Raw genomic sequence first — 18,194 nt, forward strand, 5'->3', positions numbered from 1 at the left:
TAAATATTTAAAATAATAAATATTTTAAAAGTGTGAATTTTATGATATGTAAATTATATCTCAAAACTTATTTTAAAAAACATGTTAAAATGAATCATTCAATGAAAGCATTAAATATTTAAATTTTTAAATTAAGTTTCACATTTAATTAAAACTACCATTTCTGTGGGATACGAGAATTATTAAATATCTGAAACATAAAACTTTAACATAGATCCAGATGCTTTAACTTGTTACTATTCTGATAGCCCCCTTTAGGTTTGCTTCTATTTTATTATTACTCATTTCCAGATTCAGATTTTGCATTACTTTGGAGAGCATATTATCATCTTTTTTATCTCCTGAAGCAGTCCCTTTGCTGAGGGCTTCTTCTGCTACAATAAAAAACTGTTCAGTTGGTTGAAGAATGCTTACTCCGTAGCCATTGTTGTTGTAAATATGATTATTGGTCATCTTCAACTTGGGTGCTGGAAGAACCTGTTAAATTATTCAAGGAAATTAGTTTTTCAATTTCTATAAAAATAAAATATGAACTAATGAACATCTCATAAACTCTAGAACTTATTCTTGAGTTTACACATTTCTTTAGAACAACTGAATCTCTCAGTTTTGAACAAGTATTATTTTCCTCACACTGGATTAATGTAATACTAACTACAAAAAGTTTTAATATTAAATGGAGTTTTCAATTTTATCCATTATTGATAAAGACAACTGATTCTAGATGGGGATACAGCAATATCCCATGATAAATATGAAAATAATTTCAGATAATGAAAATGCTAAAGATGAAAATAATTTAAAATAATGATATGTAAATTAGTGTTCTAGGGAAAACTTCATTAACTATGCGAGTCTAGAGAGGGACCTAGAAAAGTAGAATTTATAGAAGTAGAAAGGAATGGGAAGGCATTTCACTTATAAATTATTGCTATTAATGTTTTAATTGGTTAGCTTAAATTATTTTACAAAGTTTGAAAGTAAGACTTAAAATATTTAATATATTTATCCTCTTAATTTGCTTTACCTTGGAAAATCTATTACAGGTCTGCTCAGTGAAAAATTAAAACATTTATAAGAGTACTTTCTCATATTCAAAGTTATTTACTAAGAATTTAAGTTGAAATTATTAAATAAGACTAAACTTGTTTCCTATCAACCATCATTTAAACCATATTTTAATTACTTGTACCATACTTTTCCAAATCAACAATAATATTTAGACTAAAATTTAAGACTGAAGGTATCTTTCTAATAATTATTTATAATTCTTACAACAATTCTATGTTAAAAAATGTGAAAATACCTTCATATTAACTCCACCTAAGGTGCTTTTTGAACTGTCAGTTGTTCTGAGGTTATTACAGTGATGAATTTCATTCCTTTCCAAAATAGCTATGCTTCCAGGATACAGTTCAACACCAGCACCCTGTAAATTAAAAGCAAATAAAACAATCTATAAAACACATGCACCTCTCCAAAATTTTCTTTATATTTGAAAACTAATTCTATATTAGCAATCTAAACACACTAAGTTACATGAAAATACATGATAGTGCAGACAACAATTTTGTGGAGATAATGTTTAAAACAAATTGTTTGTGTCAGAGAATCATTGGGCCTAGAAGGAAGGTTGAAGTCATATGGCGTATAACATTCTCTCCTACCCAAATCAAGTCTTAGAAGGGAGTCTAAGACCTCTTTAAGCAACTTTCAATAGTTATAAAAATTCATTTATATATACTCTAAATCCCTCATAATTCTACTTAAGTATTTCCTTATTTTAGTGGGAACTAAGAAAAAGTCATTCTGTAAAAAGGTCTTATTTTTCTGCTTCCTTTAATCTTTTTTTGATTCAATTTTCTAGTCCTTTAATGGTCTTTGTGATTGTTATCTTTAGACTCAAGCTGTCAGAACTAATCAATACCTTACAGCGTCTGATAGCTTATAAGTACTTACATCTTTTTAAGTAAACGATCAAGTAACTGACTCATGATCTGTTTTACAGCCACTGATACCTAGATTTTTTTAAAAATCACACATAAACCAAAACTAGTAATTTCTTACTTTGGACTTAGGCAGTTTACTTTTCCTAAGTGTACTAAGTGTATAATGACACATGTATACTTGTTCTCATTTTATTTACTTTTGTCAGTTTCTAAGTTTAATTATAATTCAATTAAAAGATAAAATAATTGTTACCCTTTGTTTCCATATTAAGATCACTCAAAGTTATCAATAGCCAAATAAACCCATAAATTTTATAAAATAAAATACCTGGGCACCAGTTATTTCACAGTCTGTAATTGTCAAAGCAGCTCCTGTAAGAACACACACTCCTGTTCCTTCACATTTTAATACACAGTTTTCTAGAGTCATGTGACCAGACTCCACCACCACAATACCATCAACTGTCCCTTGTTGTATCAAAGATAGATGCATTAATTTCACATTATCAGCTTTGGACACCACAAAACTGTCATAAGAAGGTTCAGAAGTAATCATAATTTCCTCTCTCTTTCCAATTCCTGATGTATAAAGACAAAAATACATAATTAAATCAGTACTCCCAAAGCTTAAAGCCCTTTAGTCATTCAATAATACTTGTTCTTACTAAGTTTTTCTTTTCACACATTTTTAATAAGTAACATCTGTAATTATTCAGTCAGCTAATTAGATACTTAACTATAATGTAGTCTTTTGTCCTTATTTTGATGCCATGATGGAAGAATCTGGGTTTATAATCAATCTAAATGTACCTATGGTACTTATTCAACATACTCCTTCCACTATATATTTCCCTATATTATATAGTGAGCAGTCATCTACAAAATGTGTAAGATACAAAAAGTATCTTACCAAAACCTGGTTTCAAAACCATTATAAATTACCATAACGAAAAAGACTGGCAGAGACTTGAATTAGGTTACAAGATTAATGTAATCATATCCATAATTTTGTTCTAGAGTAGTATGAGCAATCTTCTAAATTTAACATCAATCCAAAAATGAGGGGTTGGATCTTTAAGAAGACTACCAATTTTTAAAATTACAAATATGATCCTTATTACCCATATAGTTCAGCAAAATATAACTGACTACAGTCATCAAAATCTAGTGAAAATTTTGCTCAATTTTTGAATTGATAGCAAAGTTTAAGTCATCTGTCTTTTCTTTTGGCTAGACAAGGGGAATAACCTTACTTTAATGTAAAAGGGCAAAATTAAATATGTTCACTAAATATGTTCAGAACCTAAAAGAAATTTAGTAAACTCTGCTTTTTTACTTCTTGAGTTTCCATGTGAATTAAACTTCTTGAGAAAATGCTGAGCATATTTTAATATAGCCTTACATTTAGGTTTCCCTACTAGAGTGCTATGAAGTGCTATGAAGACAGAGGAGAAAAAAGTAGTTTAGGTAAAAATATAGAGCTAATAGAAGATATCGTGAACTGATTTTTTTTTTTCTGATTTTGAGTATTTATTTAGAATCTCTGCTTGTAGTGCTACATTATCATGGGGAAAAAGTAGTCTCATTGATTTGCTCTGGTACAGTATGTCCAAACGAGGTCACCTGTACAGATAATATACTACTGAACAGGTGAGAAAATCTTAACTGTAAAAAGCACATAAGGGATTTTTGTGAAACATAAAACCCTGTTCTAATTTCTAGTAATCTGATTAACCATGTTTATAAAATACAGTTTCTCCAGCATACATTGCTGTTAAAAAATTGCAAAGGATGCCTTGCTAACCCTTTATAACGATGTCATCAGTCAATAAAGCAAGATTTACAGCTTGATATTCTCCTGGAAAAATAACTACTGTATCTCCACTATAACAACTGTCCAAAGCCAAATCCAAATCATCATGCTGTTGGAGAAGTGTGTCTGAAGATAAGTCCTTTACCTGAAAAAAAAAAGAAATAAAACAATAGGTCAAACTGAAACAGGTCATTTTAATCAGTTAACTCATTGGTAACATGTGCTTTTCCCAAAGACTGACTTTGTATAGGTAGTGCACTGTAAATACTCTGTGTATTTATGTTCATTAAATGCTCAAAGTATCAGTCCATCAATTAAGGAATGATGAAAAGAGATTTTCTCATTACAATTACATTCACTAGTGAATGATTACAATCACTAGTAATTTTACAGCTATTAAATACAGCCAGAAGTCATATTTTGACCTTTACATATTACCTCCTAAGCCTCACAACAGTTCTTTGAGGTAAAGTATTATTATACCCTTGTAATGTTAAGAAATTGAAACTCGGTGAGAGTAAATGATTTGCCCACGGACACAGAGTTAGTGGGTGGTGAAGCTAAGTTTTAGATCTAGATGACACCAGATCTCTTTCCTACTGGAAACTACTACTTTGTTTTAACTCAAACTGACTCTAAAATTTTGGTAAACCAACAAAAATTTATATATTAAAGATTCTAGAACTAAAAGCAAAAAAGTACCAGAAATTTGCACTGGGAGTAGGAAAGGGGAAAGAACTTCATTATTAGTGCCATGAAGAATGAGGAACTTTAAAAATAAAATCTGGTAACTAAAAATATACTCTGAAAAAATGCCTATTCTTTTATCCCAGTAGAAATGGCATCATCATTCATATATCGTTTTTCTTATTATATAAGAGGCACTTATTGTAAAAAACAAAATGAAACAAAGCATAACAAAAATGGAAATTTTAACCTAAATAAAATATATAGATATTTCCTTCTTATCTTTTTCCCATGCATATATTCATTTATTCGTAATACCAATATATCATACCATAGATGCATATGGTTTTGAATCCTGATTTTTCTCATTTCATTATATCACATTTCCCCATGTCTTTAAATATTTTTTCAAAGCCTAAATTTTTTTTTTTTTAATTGGGGATATAGTTGTTTTACAACGTTGTGTTAGTTTCTACTGTACAGCGAACTGAGGTGGAGTTCCCTGTGCTACATAGCAGGTTCTCATTAGTTATCTATTTTATACATATTAGTGTATATATGTCAATCCCAATCTCCCAGTTCATCCCACCCACCCCCTTACCCTCTTGGTGTCCATATGTTTGTTCTCTACATCTGTGTCTACAAAGCCTAATGTTTATGATTTACATAATAATACATCATACAGATGTGTCATGATTTTCTTACCCTCATTTAGATAGCTTACATTTTTTTTCAATATTACAAAAATACGACCACAAATAAATTATGCACATCGCTAGTTACTTCTTTAGGATAAACTAGATTGAGAATTACTAAGTCAAAAGGTATAAAACATTTTAAGCCTTTTGGATACATATTGCTAAACCACCCTCCAAGAAAGTTTAACCAAATGAAACTTGGTCTGAGAACTCACTTTTCTGCAAGCTCATCAGCATGGGGTATCTTTTAAATGTATAAAAATATTTGCCATTTTAATAGGCTCACTGCCTCGTTTTAATTTTCTTTGATAAGCAGGAGTGAACATTTTTTTCCAGATATATATATGAAACTCTTAAAATCCTCACTAAATCAGCAAACCAATACAGTCATTTGTGCTTGTATTACATCTTACATACTCTAAATACTTCTGTAGCAGACAGTACAAGGACTACCTCTGTAAATACTTTGGAAGAACTCTAGAATACATCTCATTTATATATATATATATGTATAAAAAAAATTTTTTTTTTGGCCGTGCCATGTGTGCGGCTTGCAGGGTATTTGTTCCCCGACCAGGGATCGAACCCGTGCCCCCTGCAGTGGAAGCTCAGAGTCCTAACCACTGGACTGCCAGGGAATTCCCATCATTTATTTTTGCCTTATTCACTGAAACAGGAAACATGAGAAAAATGTTTGATGGGGGAAGATAATGAGTTTAATTTTGGTGCCAGTTAATTTGAGGCACCAGTGGAGTCACTCAGAGATATCCGGTAGACCATCTATATAAGGATCTAGAATACAGGACTGAAATCTGACAAGGTATAAAGATCCTAGAATTGTTTACTTGTATGATAATTCAAGCATGGGAATGGGTGAGATTAGCTATAAGAATGTATAAAAAGGAAAAGGTAGCACCCTTGTACAGAACACTGAGGAATAACATTTAAAGGATAGGCAAAAACAAGATATTACAAAGAAAACTGAGGAGTGGCCCAAGAGGTGGTAAGAAAATCAGATCAAGGTGTCATGAAAGGAGGAAGTAGTTGATCATGTCAAATGCTGCTGAAAGATTAAAAGAGATGGTAATCCCTACTGCATTTAGCCACAGCTTGGTCCCACATGACCACAAGAGCATTTTCACTGGTGTTCTGGAGGCAGAAACCAGATCACAGTGAGTAGAGGCATGAATGGGAAAGAAGTAAAGACAAGTGAAGCCAAATATTTCAAGAAGTTTGGCTCTGCAAGGGAAGAGACAAAGATGTGGTATTTAGGGTAGATATTGTTTTGTTATTTAAGATAAGACAGAACTGAGCATCTCTCAATGCATTCAGGAAGGAGAGAGCAGAGAGGAAGATACAAGAAAGAGGTGACACCCTGGAAATAGTGGAGTAAAGAGCTCCAAGAATTAGTACTTCTTCTAAAGCAAACAAATTGGCAAAAAATGACAGAATCAATATTTTTTTGTAACTCTGAAATCTAATTAAACATAGCAGCCAAGGAAGTGCTAGATGAAGAGGTTGTTAAAATTCAGTAAGAAAGTGTTCTGGTGTTTTTACTTACTTGCCTACCATATCCCATTCTCCAGACTGGCAGCAGTTGAGTGAATAGCAACAGCCCATATTTCTGATGTGGCTTGCTGGCACTGGGATGGGTGAGGGGTGGGGGAAATAGGGATCTTATTCTCAAAAAAATTGTGACTGCATTTTGACCTGTCTGATGATCAGTATCTCAGGAGAGGGACTGGCAAAGAAACTGACCTTTGTTTCACCTCCCCCAGGATGGAGCAGCTTTATAGTAGCATCTGATGAAAGCATTTAAAGACATACTCTACCCAAAGCTACCTGGGACAAAGGATGAAGGAAGGGCAAGGAAAAGCCTACAAATGAGGAGGCTGAAGAGGAAGATTCTTGGGGAAATAAGAGCTACCTTATATACTGGGGAATCTACAGTAAAATGCACAATCTCAGGGATGGATGCATACTCAGAAGAGATCTGTAAAGACCTTAAGCTTGTGCTTCTGGCTAATCACTGGGCCCTGTGCAAGCAGGAGGTGAAAACTAAGGCAGAGTTGTAGGCAGCCTGGCTTAGTTTGAAGGAGTGCCTCAACTCAGAGCTCATCTGCAAAGGCAAGGAGTTTTTTGTTTTAGTTTTTCTTTTTAGCTGCAGGTGTTTAGGGAAATTTCTGTCAGGTCACCGACTAACTGCTGAGATAACAGAGACTTCAGCAGCCACACACAAAAAAGAATAGAGCCTTTGCAAAAACAGTTTGGAAAATTCACTAAACATATGGACAACTGCAGTCCTAAACAACCAATACAGCAAACCCTGGGGATGGGGTAGAATACAATTTCCAGAGTTACCACATTATAATATTAAAAATACCCAGTTTTCAACAAAAATTATAAGACATACAAAGAAACAGGAAGCTATGGCCCATTCACAGGAAAAAAAAAAAAAAAAGAGATTGACAGAAACCATCTCTGAGGAAGTCCAGAAAAGACTTTGGACTTACCAGACAAAACTTTAAATCAATTGTCTTAAATAGCCTCAAAGAGCTCAAGGAAACCATGGATAAATAATTAAAGGAAACCAAGAGAACAACAGATGAATAAATAGAGAATATCCATAAAGGGATAAAACTTATAAAATTGAACCAAATAGAAATTCTATAGCTGTACAGTAAAAGTACAAAAAAGTACAATAGTTGAAATGAAAAACTCACTAGAGAGGTTCAATAACAGGTCTGAGCAGGCAGAAGAATAACAAACTTGAAGATAGGACAATTGCAATTATTGGATCTAAGGAGCAGGAAGAAAAATGAACAAAGTCGAAAGGACCAGTGGTATCCCATCAAGAACACTGATATGGGAATCCCAGAAGAAGAGAGAAAGAAAAGAGCAGAAAGAATATTTGAAAAAATAATGGTTGGAAACTTTCCAAATCTGTTGAAAGATGTGAATCAACACATCCAAGAAGCTTAATGGATGCAGAATAAATACAAAGAGATCCACACCAACATACATTATAATCAAACTGTTGAAAGCCAAAACAGAATCTTGAAAGCAGCAAGAGAGAAGCAATTCAATATGAACAAAGGACTGGCAATAAGATTAACATGATTTCTCATAAGAAACTATGGAAGCCAGAAACCAATGAGATGACATATTTAAAGTGCTGAAAGGGGGGAAAAAAACACTATCAACCAAGAATTCTATATCTGGCAAAACTATCCTTCAAAATAAAGAAAAACTTAAGACATTCCCAGATAAACAAAGCCTGGATCTTCCCTGTGCTAAAGGGAGTCCTTCAGACTGAAGGAAAAGAACACTAGATAGTAACTCAAAGCCATATGAAGCAGTAACTCCAGCAAAGGCAGCAAATACATGGGTAAATATAAAGCCGGTAATATTATAATCTTTGTTTGTAACTCCTTTTCTTTGTTTCCTGTATGATTTAAAAGAGCAATGCATGAAACAATTATAAATCCATGTTAATGGGCAGACAATGTATAAAGATGTAATTTGTGACAACAGCAACATAAAGTAGGAATGGAGCTGTAAAAGAACAGAGTGTTTGTGTGCTATTGAAGCTAAGTTGGTATCAATCCAGACTAGACTGTTATAAATTTAGAATGTTAATTGTAATCTCCATGGTAACCACTAAGACGATAACTAAAAATATACAGAAAGGAAATGAGGAGTGAGTCAAACAAAACACTAGAAAAAACTCATCAAATACAAAAGAATATGACATATAGAAATCAAATGGCAAATGGCAGAAGTCCTTTCTTATCAGTAATCACTTCAAATGTAAATGGATTAAGATCACCAATTAAAAGATAGAGACTGGTAGAATGGATAAACATGATCCAATTATATAATGTCTACAAGGGACTCACTTTAGGTCCAAAGACACAAATAAATTAATAGTAAAAGGATAGAAAAAAACATTTCATACAAATAGTAACCAGAAGAGAACTGCAGTGACTATACTAATATTAAATAAAATAGACTTTAAGTCAAAAGTTCTTACCAGAGACAAAGAAGGACATTATATATTGACCAAAAAGAATTTATTCATCAAGAAGATATAATAAGCACATATGCAGGAAACAATGAGGCCCCAGAATATATGAAGCAAACACTGGCAGAGCTGAGGGGAGAACTAGACAGTTCTACAATAATATAATAGTTGAAGACTTCCATACTCCATTTGCAATAATGACTAGTACATCTACAGAAGATCAATAAGGAAACAGGATTTGAACAACACTATAATTCAGCTAGACCTAATACACACAGAACTCAATACAGAAGAATACATATTCTTCTTAATTGCACATAGAACATTCTCCAGGATACACCATATGATAAGCTACAAAACAAATTTCAATAAATGTATCCTCTCTGACCACAATGAAATTGATTTAGAAATGAGTAACAGCAGGAAAAACTGGAAAATTCACAAATATGTGGAAATTAAACAACATTCTTAAACAACAAATGGGTCAAAGAAAACCCAAAGAAAAAATGAGAAAATGAGGTGAATGAAAACAAAATCACAACGTACCAAAACTTATGGGATGCTCAGAGTGGAGTTCAGAGTGAAATTTATAGTTATAAATGCTTATATTAAAACAGAAAGATCTTGGGGCTTCCCTGGTGGTGCAGCAGTTGAGAGTCCGCCTGCAGTTTCAGGGGACACGGGTTCGTGCCCCGGTCTGGGAGGATCCCACGTGCCGTGGAGTGGCTGGGCCCGTGAGCCATGGCTGCTGAGCCTGCGCGTCTGGAGCCTGTGCTCCGCAGCGGGAGTAGGCCACAACGGTGAGAGGCCCGCGTACCACAAGAAACAAAAAAAAAAAAAAAAGAAAAGAAAAAAGAAAGATCTTGGGGACTTCCTTGTTGGTGCAGTGGTTGGGAATCCACCTGCCAGTGCAGGGGACACAGGTTCGAGCCCTGGTCTGGGAAGATCCCACGTTCTGTGGACCAACTAGGCCCGTGCACCACAGCTGCTGAGCCTGCGCTCTACAGCCTGTGAGCCACAACTACTGAAGGCCTCATGCCTAGAGCGCATGCTCTGCAGCAAGAGAAGCCACCGCGATGAGAAGCCCGCGCACCGCAACGAAGAGTAGCCCCCACTCACCACAACTAGAGGAAGCCTGCGCGCAGCAATGAAGACCCAATACAGCCAAAAATAAAATAAATAAATTTAAAAAAAGAAAGATCTCAAATCAGTAACCTAACTTTATATCTTATGGAACTAGAAAAAGAAGAACAAACTAAATCCAAAGTCAGCAGAAGAAAGAAAATAATAAAGATTAGAGCAGAGATAAATGAAATGGAGAACAGAAAAACAATAGAATTAATGAAATCAAAAATTGATTCTTTGAAATGATCTATGAAATTGACAAACCTTTAGCTAAACTAAGAAAGAAGGGAGAAGGCAAAAAATAACATCAGAAATGAAAGTGGAGACACTACTACTGAACTTCTAGAAATAAAAAGGATTATAAGAGAATATTATGAACAAATGTACACCAACAAATGCTCCAACAAAATGAACAACAAAATGAACTGTACAAATTTCTAGAAATACACAAATTACCAAAACTGAGTCAAAAAGAAATAGAAAATCTGAACAGACCTAGAACAAGTAAAGAGATTGAATCAGTAATCAAAAACCTCCCAACAAAGAAAAATCTAGGACCAGATGGCTCCATTAGTAACTACTACAAAACATTTAAAGAATTAACACCAATTCTTCTCTCCAATTCTTCCAAAAACAGGAGAGAACAACTCCTAACTCCTTCTATGACGCCAGCATCCTCTGATAACAAAGCCAAAGAAACCAGAAGAAAACTACAGACCAATTTTGCTTATGAATATAAATGCAAAAATCCTCAACATATTCTAGCAAGCCAAACCCAACAGTATTTTAAAAGTTATACACTATGACCAAGTGGGATTTATCCCAGGAATTCAGGGGTAGTTTAACATATAAAAATCAATCAATGCTACATTAATAAAATAAAGGGGGGAAAGAAACTACAGGATCGTCTCAATTGATGTATAAAAAGCATTTGAGGGCTTCCCTGGTGGCGCAGTGGTTGAGAGTCCACCTGCCGATGCAGGGGACATGGGTTCGTGCCCCAGTCCGGGAAGATCCCACATGCCGCAGAGCGGCTGAGCCCGTGAGCCATGGCTACTGAGCCTGTGCGTCCGGAGCCTGTCCTGTGCTCTGCAACAGGAGAGGCCCGTGTACCGAAAAAAAAAAAGCATTTGACAAAATCCAATACCTTTTCATTATAAAAACCACTCAAAAATTAGGAATAGAGGGGAACTTCCTCAACACAATAAATGTAATTTACGAAAACCTCACAGTTAACATCATAATCATAGAAGACTGAAAACTTTCTCCCTGTATTAGTTTCCTAGGGTAACAAAATATCACAAACTTAGTTAGCTAAACAACAGAAATTTATTTTCTCACAGTTCTAGAGGCTGCAAATCCTAGATCAAGGTGTCAGTAAGTTTGGTTTCTTTTGAGACCTCTCTCCTTGGCTTGCACATGGCCACCCTCTTGCTTCCTCTTCACATGGTTGTCCCTCTGTGCATGTGCACCCTGGTACCTCTTTGTGTGTCCAAATTTTGTCTTCTTATAAGGACATCAGGCAGTTTGCATTAGGACCCACCATAAGGACTTCATTTTAACTTAATCATTTCTTTAAATACCCATCTCCAAATACACGTAGTTATATTTTGAGGTATGGGGATTAAGACTTCAACATACGAATTCTGGAGAGACACAGTTCATCCTGTAACACTTCCCTACAATCAGGAACAAAACAAAGACACCCATTTTTACCACTGCTATTCAACACTGTACTAGCCAGAAGAAGTTCTAGCCTGAGCAACTAGGTAAAAATAAATAAAAGGCATCTAGACTGGAAAGGAAGAAGTAAAACTATTTCTATTTGCAGACAACATGATTCTACATATCATATACATAGAAAATCCCAAAAGAATTCACCAAAAAAGTATGATAGCTATTAAATTCAGCAAAGTTGCAGGACACAAGATCAACACACAAGTCAGTTTTGTTTCTATATACCAGCAATGAACAATCTGAAGAGAAAATTAAGGAAATAATTCTATTTACAAGAGCATCCAAAATAATAAAATATCTAGGAATAATTTTTACATACATATAAGGTGAAAGCCTTTATGTAAAAACTACAAAACTTTGCTGAAAGAAATTAAAGAATGCCTAAGTAAATTGGAAGGCTCCATGTTTATGGATTGGAAGCTTTTCATATTGCTAAGATGGCAATAATACCCTAATTGATCTACAGATTCAATGTAATTCCTGTCAAAATTCCAATAGCCTTTTTAGCAGAAATGGAAGATCTTATCCTCAAATTTATATGGAATTGCAAGGGACCCTGAATATCCAAGACAGTATTGAAAAAAAAATTGGAGAACTCACACCTCTGATTTCAAAACTTACTACAAAGCTATGGTAATTGAACTGTGTGATACTGTCATAAGGATAGACAGTATCTGAAACAGAACTGAAAGCCCAGAAATAAACCCATACAACCAAGGCCAACTGATTTTCAACAAGGGTGCCAAGACTATTCAGTGGAGGAAAGAACAGTCTCTTCAACAATGGTGTTGGGACAACGGGATATCTACATGCAGAGAAATAGAATTGGACTCCTCATTCACACCATATACAAAAATTAACTGAAAATGGATCAATGACCTAAATATAAGAGCTAAAACTATAAAACTCTTAAGAGAAAACATAAGGTTAAATTTTTATGACCTTGGATTTGGCACTGGATTCTTTGGTATGATACCAAAAGCATGAGTAATAAAAGAAGAAATAGATAAACTGAACTTCACCAAACTTTAAAACGTCTGTGCGTCAAAGAACATTATTAAGAAAGTGAAAAGACAACTATAAAATGGGAGAAAACATACATAAACATACATCTAATATGAATCTAGTATCCAGAATATACAAGGAATTCATAATCAGTAACAAAAAAACAAACAGCCCAATTAAAAATGGGCATAGGACTTGAAGAGATCTCTCTCCAAACCAGAGATACAAATGGCCAACAAGCACATGAAAAGACGAAATGAAAATCAAAATCACAATGAGATACCACTTCATATACCACTAGGATGACTTTAATGAAAGAGACAGATAAGTGCTGATAAAGATGTAGAGAAATCAGAACCCTCAAACATTTCTGGTGGGAATGTAAAATGGTTCAGCCGCTGTGGAAAACAGTTTAGTGGTTCTTTAAAAAGTTAAACATATATGGTTTAACATATGTAGTTGACTGGAAGGATATTTAGGACATTAATTCAATAGAGAATACAGGAGGACTAGGGATGGGATTAATTAATAAGTTAAAAAAAATTAATAAGTTCAGGTCGAGGAAACACCATGGCGGAGTAGAAGGATGTGCTCTCACTCCCTCTTGTGAGAACACCAAAATCACAACTAGCTGCTGCACAGTCATCTACAGGAAGACACTGGAACTCACCAAAAAAGATACCCCACATCCAAAGACAAAGGAGAAGCCACAATGAGACGGTAGGAGGGGCGCAATCACAGTAAAATCAAATCCCATAACTGCTGGGTGGGTGACTCACAGACTGGAGAACACATACCACAGAAGTCCACCCACTGGAGTGAAGGTTCTGAGCCCCATGTCAGGCTTCCCAACCTGAGGGTCTGGCAACAGGAGGAGGAATTCCTAGAGAATCAGACTTTGAAGCCTAGTGGGAATTGATTGCAGGACTTCGACAGGACTGGGGAAAACAGAGACTCCACTCTTGGAGGGCACACACAAAGTAGTGTGCACATCAGGACCCAGGGGAAGGAGCAGTGACCCCAGGGGAGACTGAACCAGACCTACCTGCTAGTGTTGGAGGGTCTCCTGCAGAGGTGGGGGGTGGCTGTGGCTCACGGTGGGGACAAGGACACTGGCAACAGAAGTTCTGGGAAGTATTCCTTGGCATGAGCCCTCCCGGAGTCCGCCATTAGTCCCATCAAAGAGCCTGTAGCCTCTAGTGCTGGGTTGCCTCAGGCCAAAAAACCAACAGGGAGGAAACCCAGCCCCACCCATCAACAGTCAAGTGGATTAAAGTTTTACTGAGCTCTGCCCACCAGAGCAACAGTCAGTGCTACCCACCACCAGTCCCTCCCACCAGGAAACTTACACAAGCCTCTTAAGATAGCCTTATCCACCAGAGGGCAGAGAGCAGAAGCAAGAAGAACTACAATCCTGCAGTCTGCAGAACAAACCACATTCACAGAAAGACAGACAAGACGAAAAGGCGGAGGGCTATGTACCAGATGAAGCAACAAGATAAAATCCCAGAAAAACAACTAAATGAAGTGGAGATAGGCAACCTTCCAGAAAAAGAATTCAGAATAATGATAGTGAAGATGATCCAGGACCTCAGAAAAAGAATGGAGGCAGAGATGGAGAAGATGCAAGAAATGTTTAACAAAGACTTAGAAGAATCAAAGAACAAACAAACAGAGATGAATGATACAATAATTGAAATGAAAACTACACTAGAAGGAATCAATAGCAGAATAACTGAGGCAGAACAGATAAGTGAAAGAATGGTGGAATTCACTGCTGCGGAACAGAATTAAGAAAAAAGAATGAAAAGAAATGAAGACAGCCTAAGAGACCTCTGGGACAACATTAAACACAACAACATTCGCGTTATAGGGGTCCCAGAAGAAGAAGAGAGAGAAAAAAGACCAGAGAAAATATTTGAAGAGATTATAGTCGAAAACTTCCCTAACATGGGGGGCTTCCCTGGTGGCGCAGTGGTTGAGAGTCCGCCTGCCGATGCAGGGGACGCGGGTTCGTGCCCCATCCAGGAAAATCCCACATGCCGTGGAGCAGCTAGGCCTGTGAGCCATGGCCACTGAGCCTGCGCATCCGGAGCGCATCCAGAGCCTGTGCTCTGCGGCGGGAGAGGCCACAATGGTGAGAGGCCCATGTACTGCAAAAAAAAAAAAAAAAAAAAATTAACTTCCCTAACATGGGAAAGGAAATAGCCACCCAAGTCCAGGAAATGCAGCGAGTCCCAGGCAAGATAAACCCAAGGAGAAACACACCGAGACACATAGTAATCAAATTGGGAAAAATTAAAGACAAAGCAAAATTATTGAAAGCAGCAAGGGAAAAATGACAAATAACATACAAGGGAACTCCCATAAGGATAAAAACTGATTTCTCAGCAGAAACTCTACAAGCCAGAAGGGAATGGCATAATATACTTAAAGTGATGAAAGGGAAGAACCTACAACCAAGATTACTATACCCGGCAAGGATCTCATTCAGATTCGATGGAGAAATCAAAAGCTTTACAGACAAGCAAAAGCTAAGAGAATTCAGCACCACCAAACTAGCTCTACAACAAATACTAAAGGAACTTCTCTAGGTGGGAAACACAAGAGAAAAAAAGGACCTACAAAAACAAACCCAAAACAATTAAGAGAGTGGTAATAGGAACATACATATCGATAATTACCTTAAACATGAATGGATTAAATGCCCCAACCAAAAGACACAGGCTTGCTGAATGGATACAAAAACAAGACCCATCTATATGCTGTCTACAAGAGACCCACTTCAGACCTAGGGACACATACAGACTGAAAGTGAGGGGATGGAAAAAGATATTCCACACAAATGGAAATCAAAAGAAAGCTGGAATAGCTATACTCATATCAGATAAAATACTTTAAAATAAAGAATGTTACAAGAGACAAGGAAGGACACTACATAATGATCAAGGGATCAATCCAAGAAGAAGATATAACAATTATACATATATATGCACTCAACATAGGAGCACCTCAATACATAAGGCAACTGCTAACAGCTATAAAAGAGGAAATCAACAGTAACACAGTAATAGTGGGGGACTTTAACACCTCACTTACACCAATGGACAGATCATCCAAAATGAAAATAAATAAGGAAACAGAAGCTTTAAATGACACAATAGACCAGATAGATTTAATTGATATTTATAGGACATTCCATCCAAAAACAGCAGATTACACTTTCTTCTCAAGTGCGCATGGAACATTCTCCAGGATAGATCACGTCCTGGGTCACAAATCAAGCCTCAGTAAATTAAGAAAATCGAAATCATATCAAGCATCTTTTCTGACCACAATGCTATGATTTTAGAAATCAATTACAGGGGAAAAAACCCGAAAGAAACACAAACACATGGAGGCTAAACAATACGTTACTAAATAACCAAGAGATCACTGAAGAAATCAAAGAAGAAATCAAAAAATACCTAGAGACAAATGACAATGAAAACATGACAATCCAAAACCTATGGGATGCAGCAAAAGCAGTTCTAAGAGGGAAGTTTATAACTATACAAGCCTATCCCAAGAAACATGAAAAATCTCAAACAATCTAAACTTACACCTAAAGGAACGAGAGAAAGAAGAACAAACAAAACCCAAAGTTAGCAGAAGGAAAGAAATCATAAAGATTAGAGCAGAAATAAATGAATTAGAAACAAAGAACACAATAGCAAAGATCAATAAAACTAAAAGCTGGTTCTTTGAGAAGATAAACAAAATTGATAAACCTTTAGCCAGACTCATCAAGAAAAAGAGGGAGAGGACTCAAATCAATAAAATTAGAAATGAAAAAGGAGATGTTACAAGAGACACCTCAGTAATACAAAGCATCCTAAGAGACTACTACAAGCAACTGTATGCCAACAAAATGGACAACCTGGAAGAAATGGACAAATTCTTAGAAAGGTATAATCTTCCAAGACTGAACCAGGAAGAAATAGAAAATATGAACAGACCAATCACAAGTAATGAAATTGAAACTATTATTTAAAATCTTCCAACAAACAAAAGTCCAGGACCAGATGGCTTCACAGGCAAATTCTGTCAACCACTTAGAGAAGAGCTAACACCCATCCTTCTCAAACTCTTCCAAAACATTGCGGAGGAAGGAACACTCTCAAACTCACTCTACAAGGCCACAATTACCCTGACACCAAAACCAGACAAAGATACTACAAAAAAAGAAAATTACAGACCAATATCACTGATGAATATAGATGCAAAAATCATCAGCAAAATACTAACAAACAGAATCCAACAACACATTAAAAGGATCATACACCATGATCAAGTGGGATTTATCCCAGGGATGCAAGGATTCTTCAGTATATGCAAATCAATCAATGCAATACACCATATTAACAAACTGAAGAATAAAAACCATATGATCATCTCAATAGATGTAGAAGATACTTTTGACAAAATTCAACACCCATTTATGATAAAAACTCTCCAAAAGGGGGCATAGAGGGAACCTACCTCAATGTAATAAAGGCCATATACGACTAACCCACAGCAAACATCATTCTCAATGGTGAAAAACTGAAAGCATTTCCTCTAAGATCACGTACAAAACAAGGATGTCCACTCTCACCACTATTATTCAACATAGTTTTGGAAGTCCTAGCCACGGTAATCAGAGTAGAAAAAGAAATGAAAGGAATGCAAATTGGAAAAGAAGAAGTAGAGCTGTGACTGTTTGCCGATGACATGATACTAAACATAGATAATCCTAAAGATGCCACAAGAAAACTACTAGAGCTCTTCAATGAATTTGGTAAAGTTGCAGGATACAAAATTAATGCACAGAAATCTCTTGCATTCCTATACACAAATAATGAAAGATCAGAAAGAGAAATTAAGGAAACAATCTCATTCACCATTGCAACAAAAGGAATAAAATATCCAGGAATGAACCTACCTAAGGAGGTAAAAACCTGTACTCAGAAAATTATAAGACACTGATGAAAGAAATCAAAGATGACACAAACAGATGGAGAGATATACCATGTTCTTGGATTGGAAGAATCAATATTGTGAAAATGACTATACTACCCAAAGCAATCTACAGATTCAATGCAATCCCTATCAAATTACCAGTGGTAGTTTTAACA

At 35.7% G+C, this 18,194-nt stretch overlaps 1 protein-coding gene across 1 annotated transcript in view; it reads right to left on the bottom strand.

Moving 5' to 3' along the window:
* SHCBP1L (SHC binding and spindle associated 1 like) overlaps positions 1-18,194 on the bottom strand; it is a 45,831-nt gene continuing 27,637 nt past the window's right edge. The window contains exons 8-11 of the mRNA XM_067728859.1: positions 3,754-3,907; positions 2,278-2,528; positions 1,307-1,429; positions 1-477 (exon numbers count right to left, since the gene is read on the bottom strand). Coding sequence (XP_067584960.1) covers positions 226-477; positions 1,307-1,429; positions 2,278-2,528; positions 3,754-3,907 — 780 coding nt within the window. The 3' untranslated portion in view covers positions 1-225. The remainder of the gene's footprint in view (positions 478-1,306; positions 1,430-2,277; positions 2,529-3,753; positions 3,908-18,194) is intronic.

Source organism: Pseudorca crassidens, chromosome 2, assembly GCF_039906515.1.
Source record: "Pseudorca crassidens isolate mPseCra1 chromosome 2, mPseCra1.hap1, whole genome shotgun sequence".
NCBI lineage: Eukaryota > Metazoa > Chordata > Mammalia > Artiodactyla > Delphinidae > Pseudorca > Pseudorca crassidens.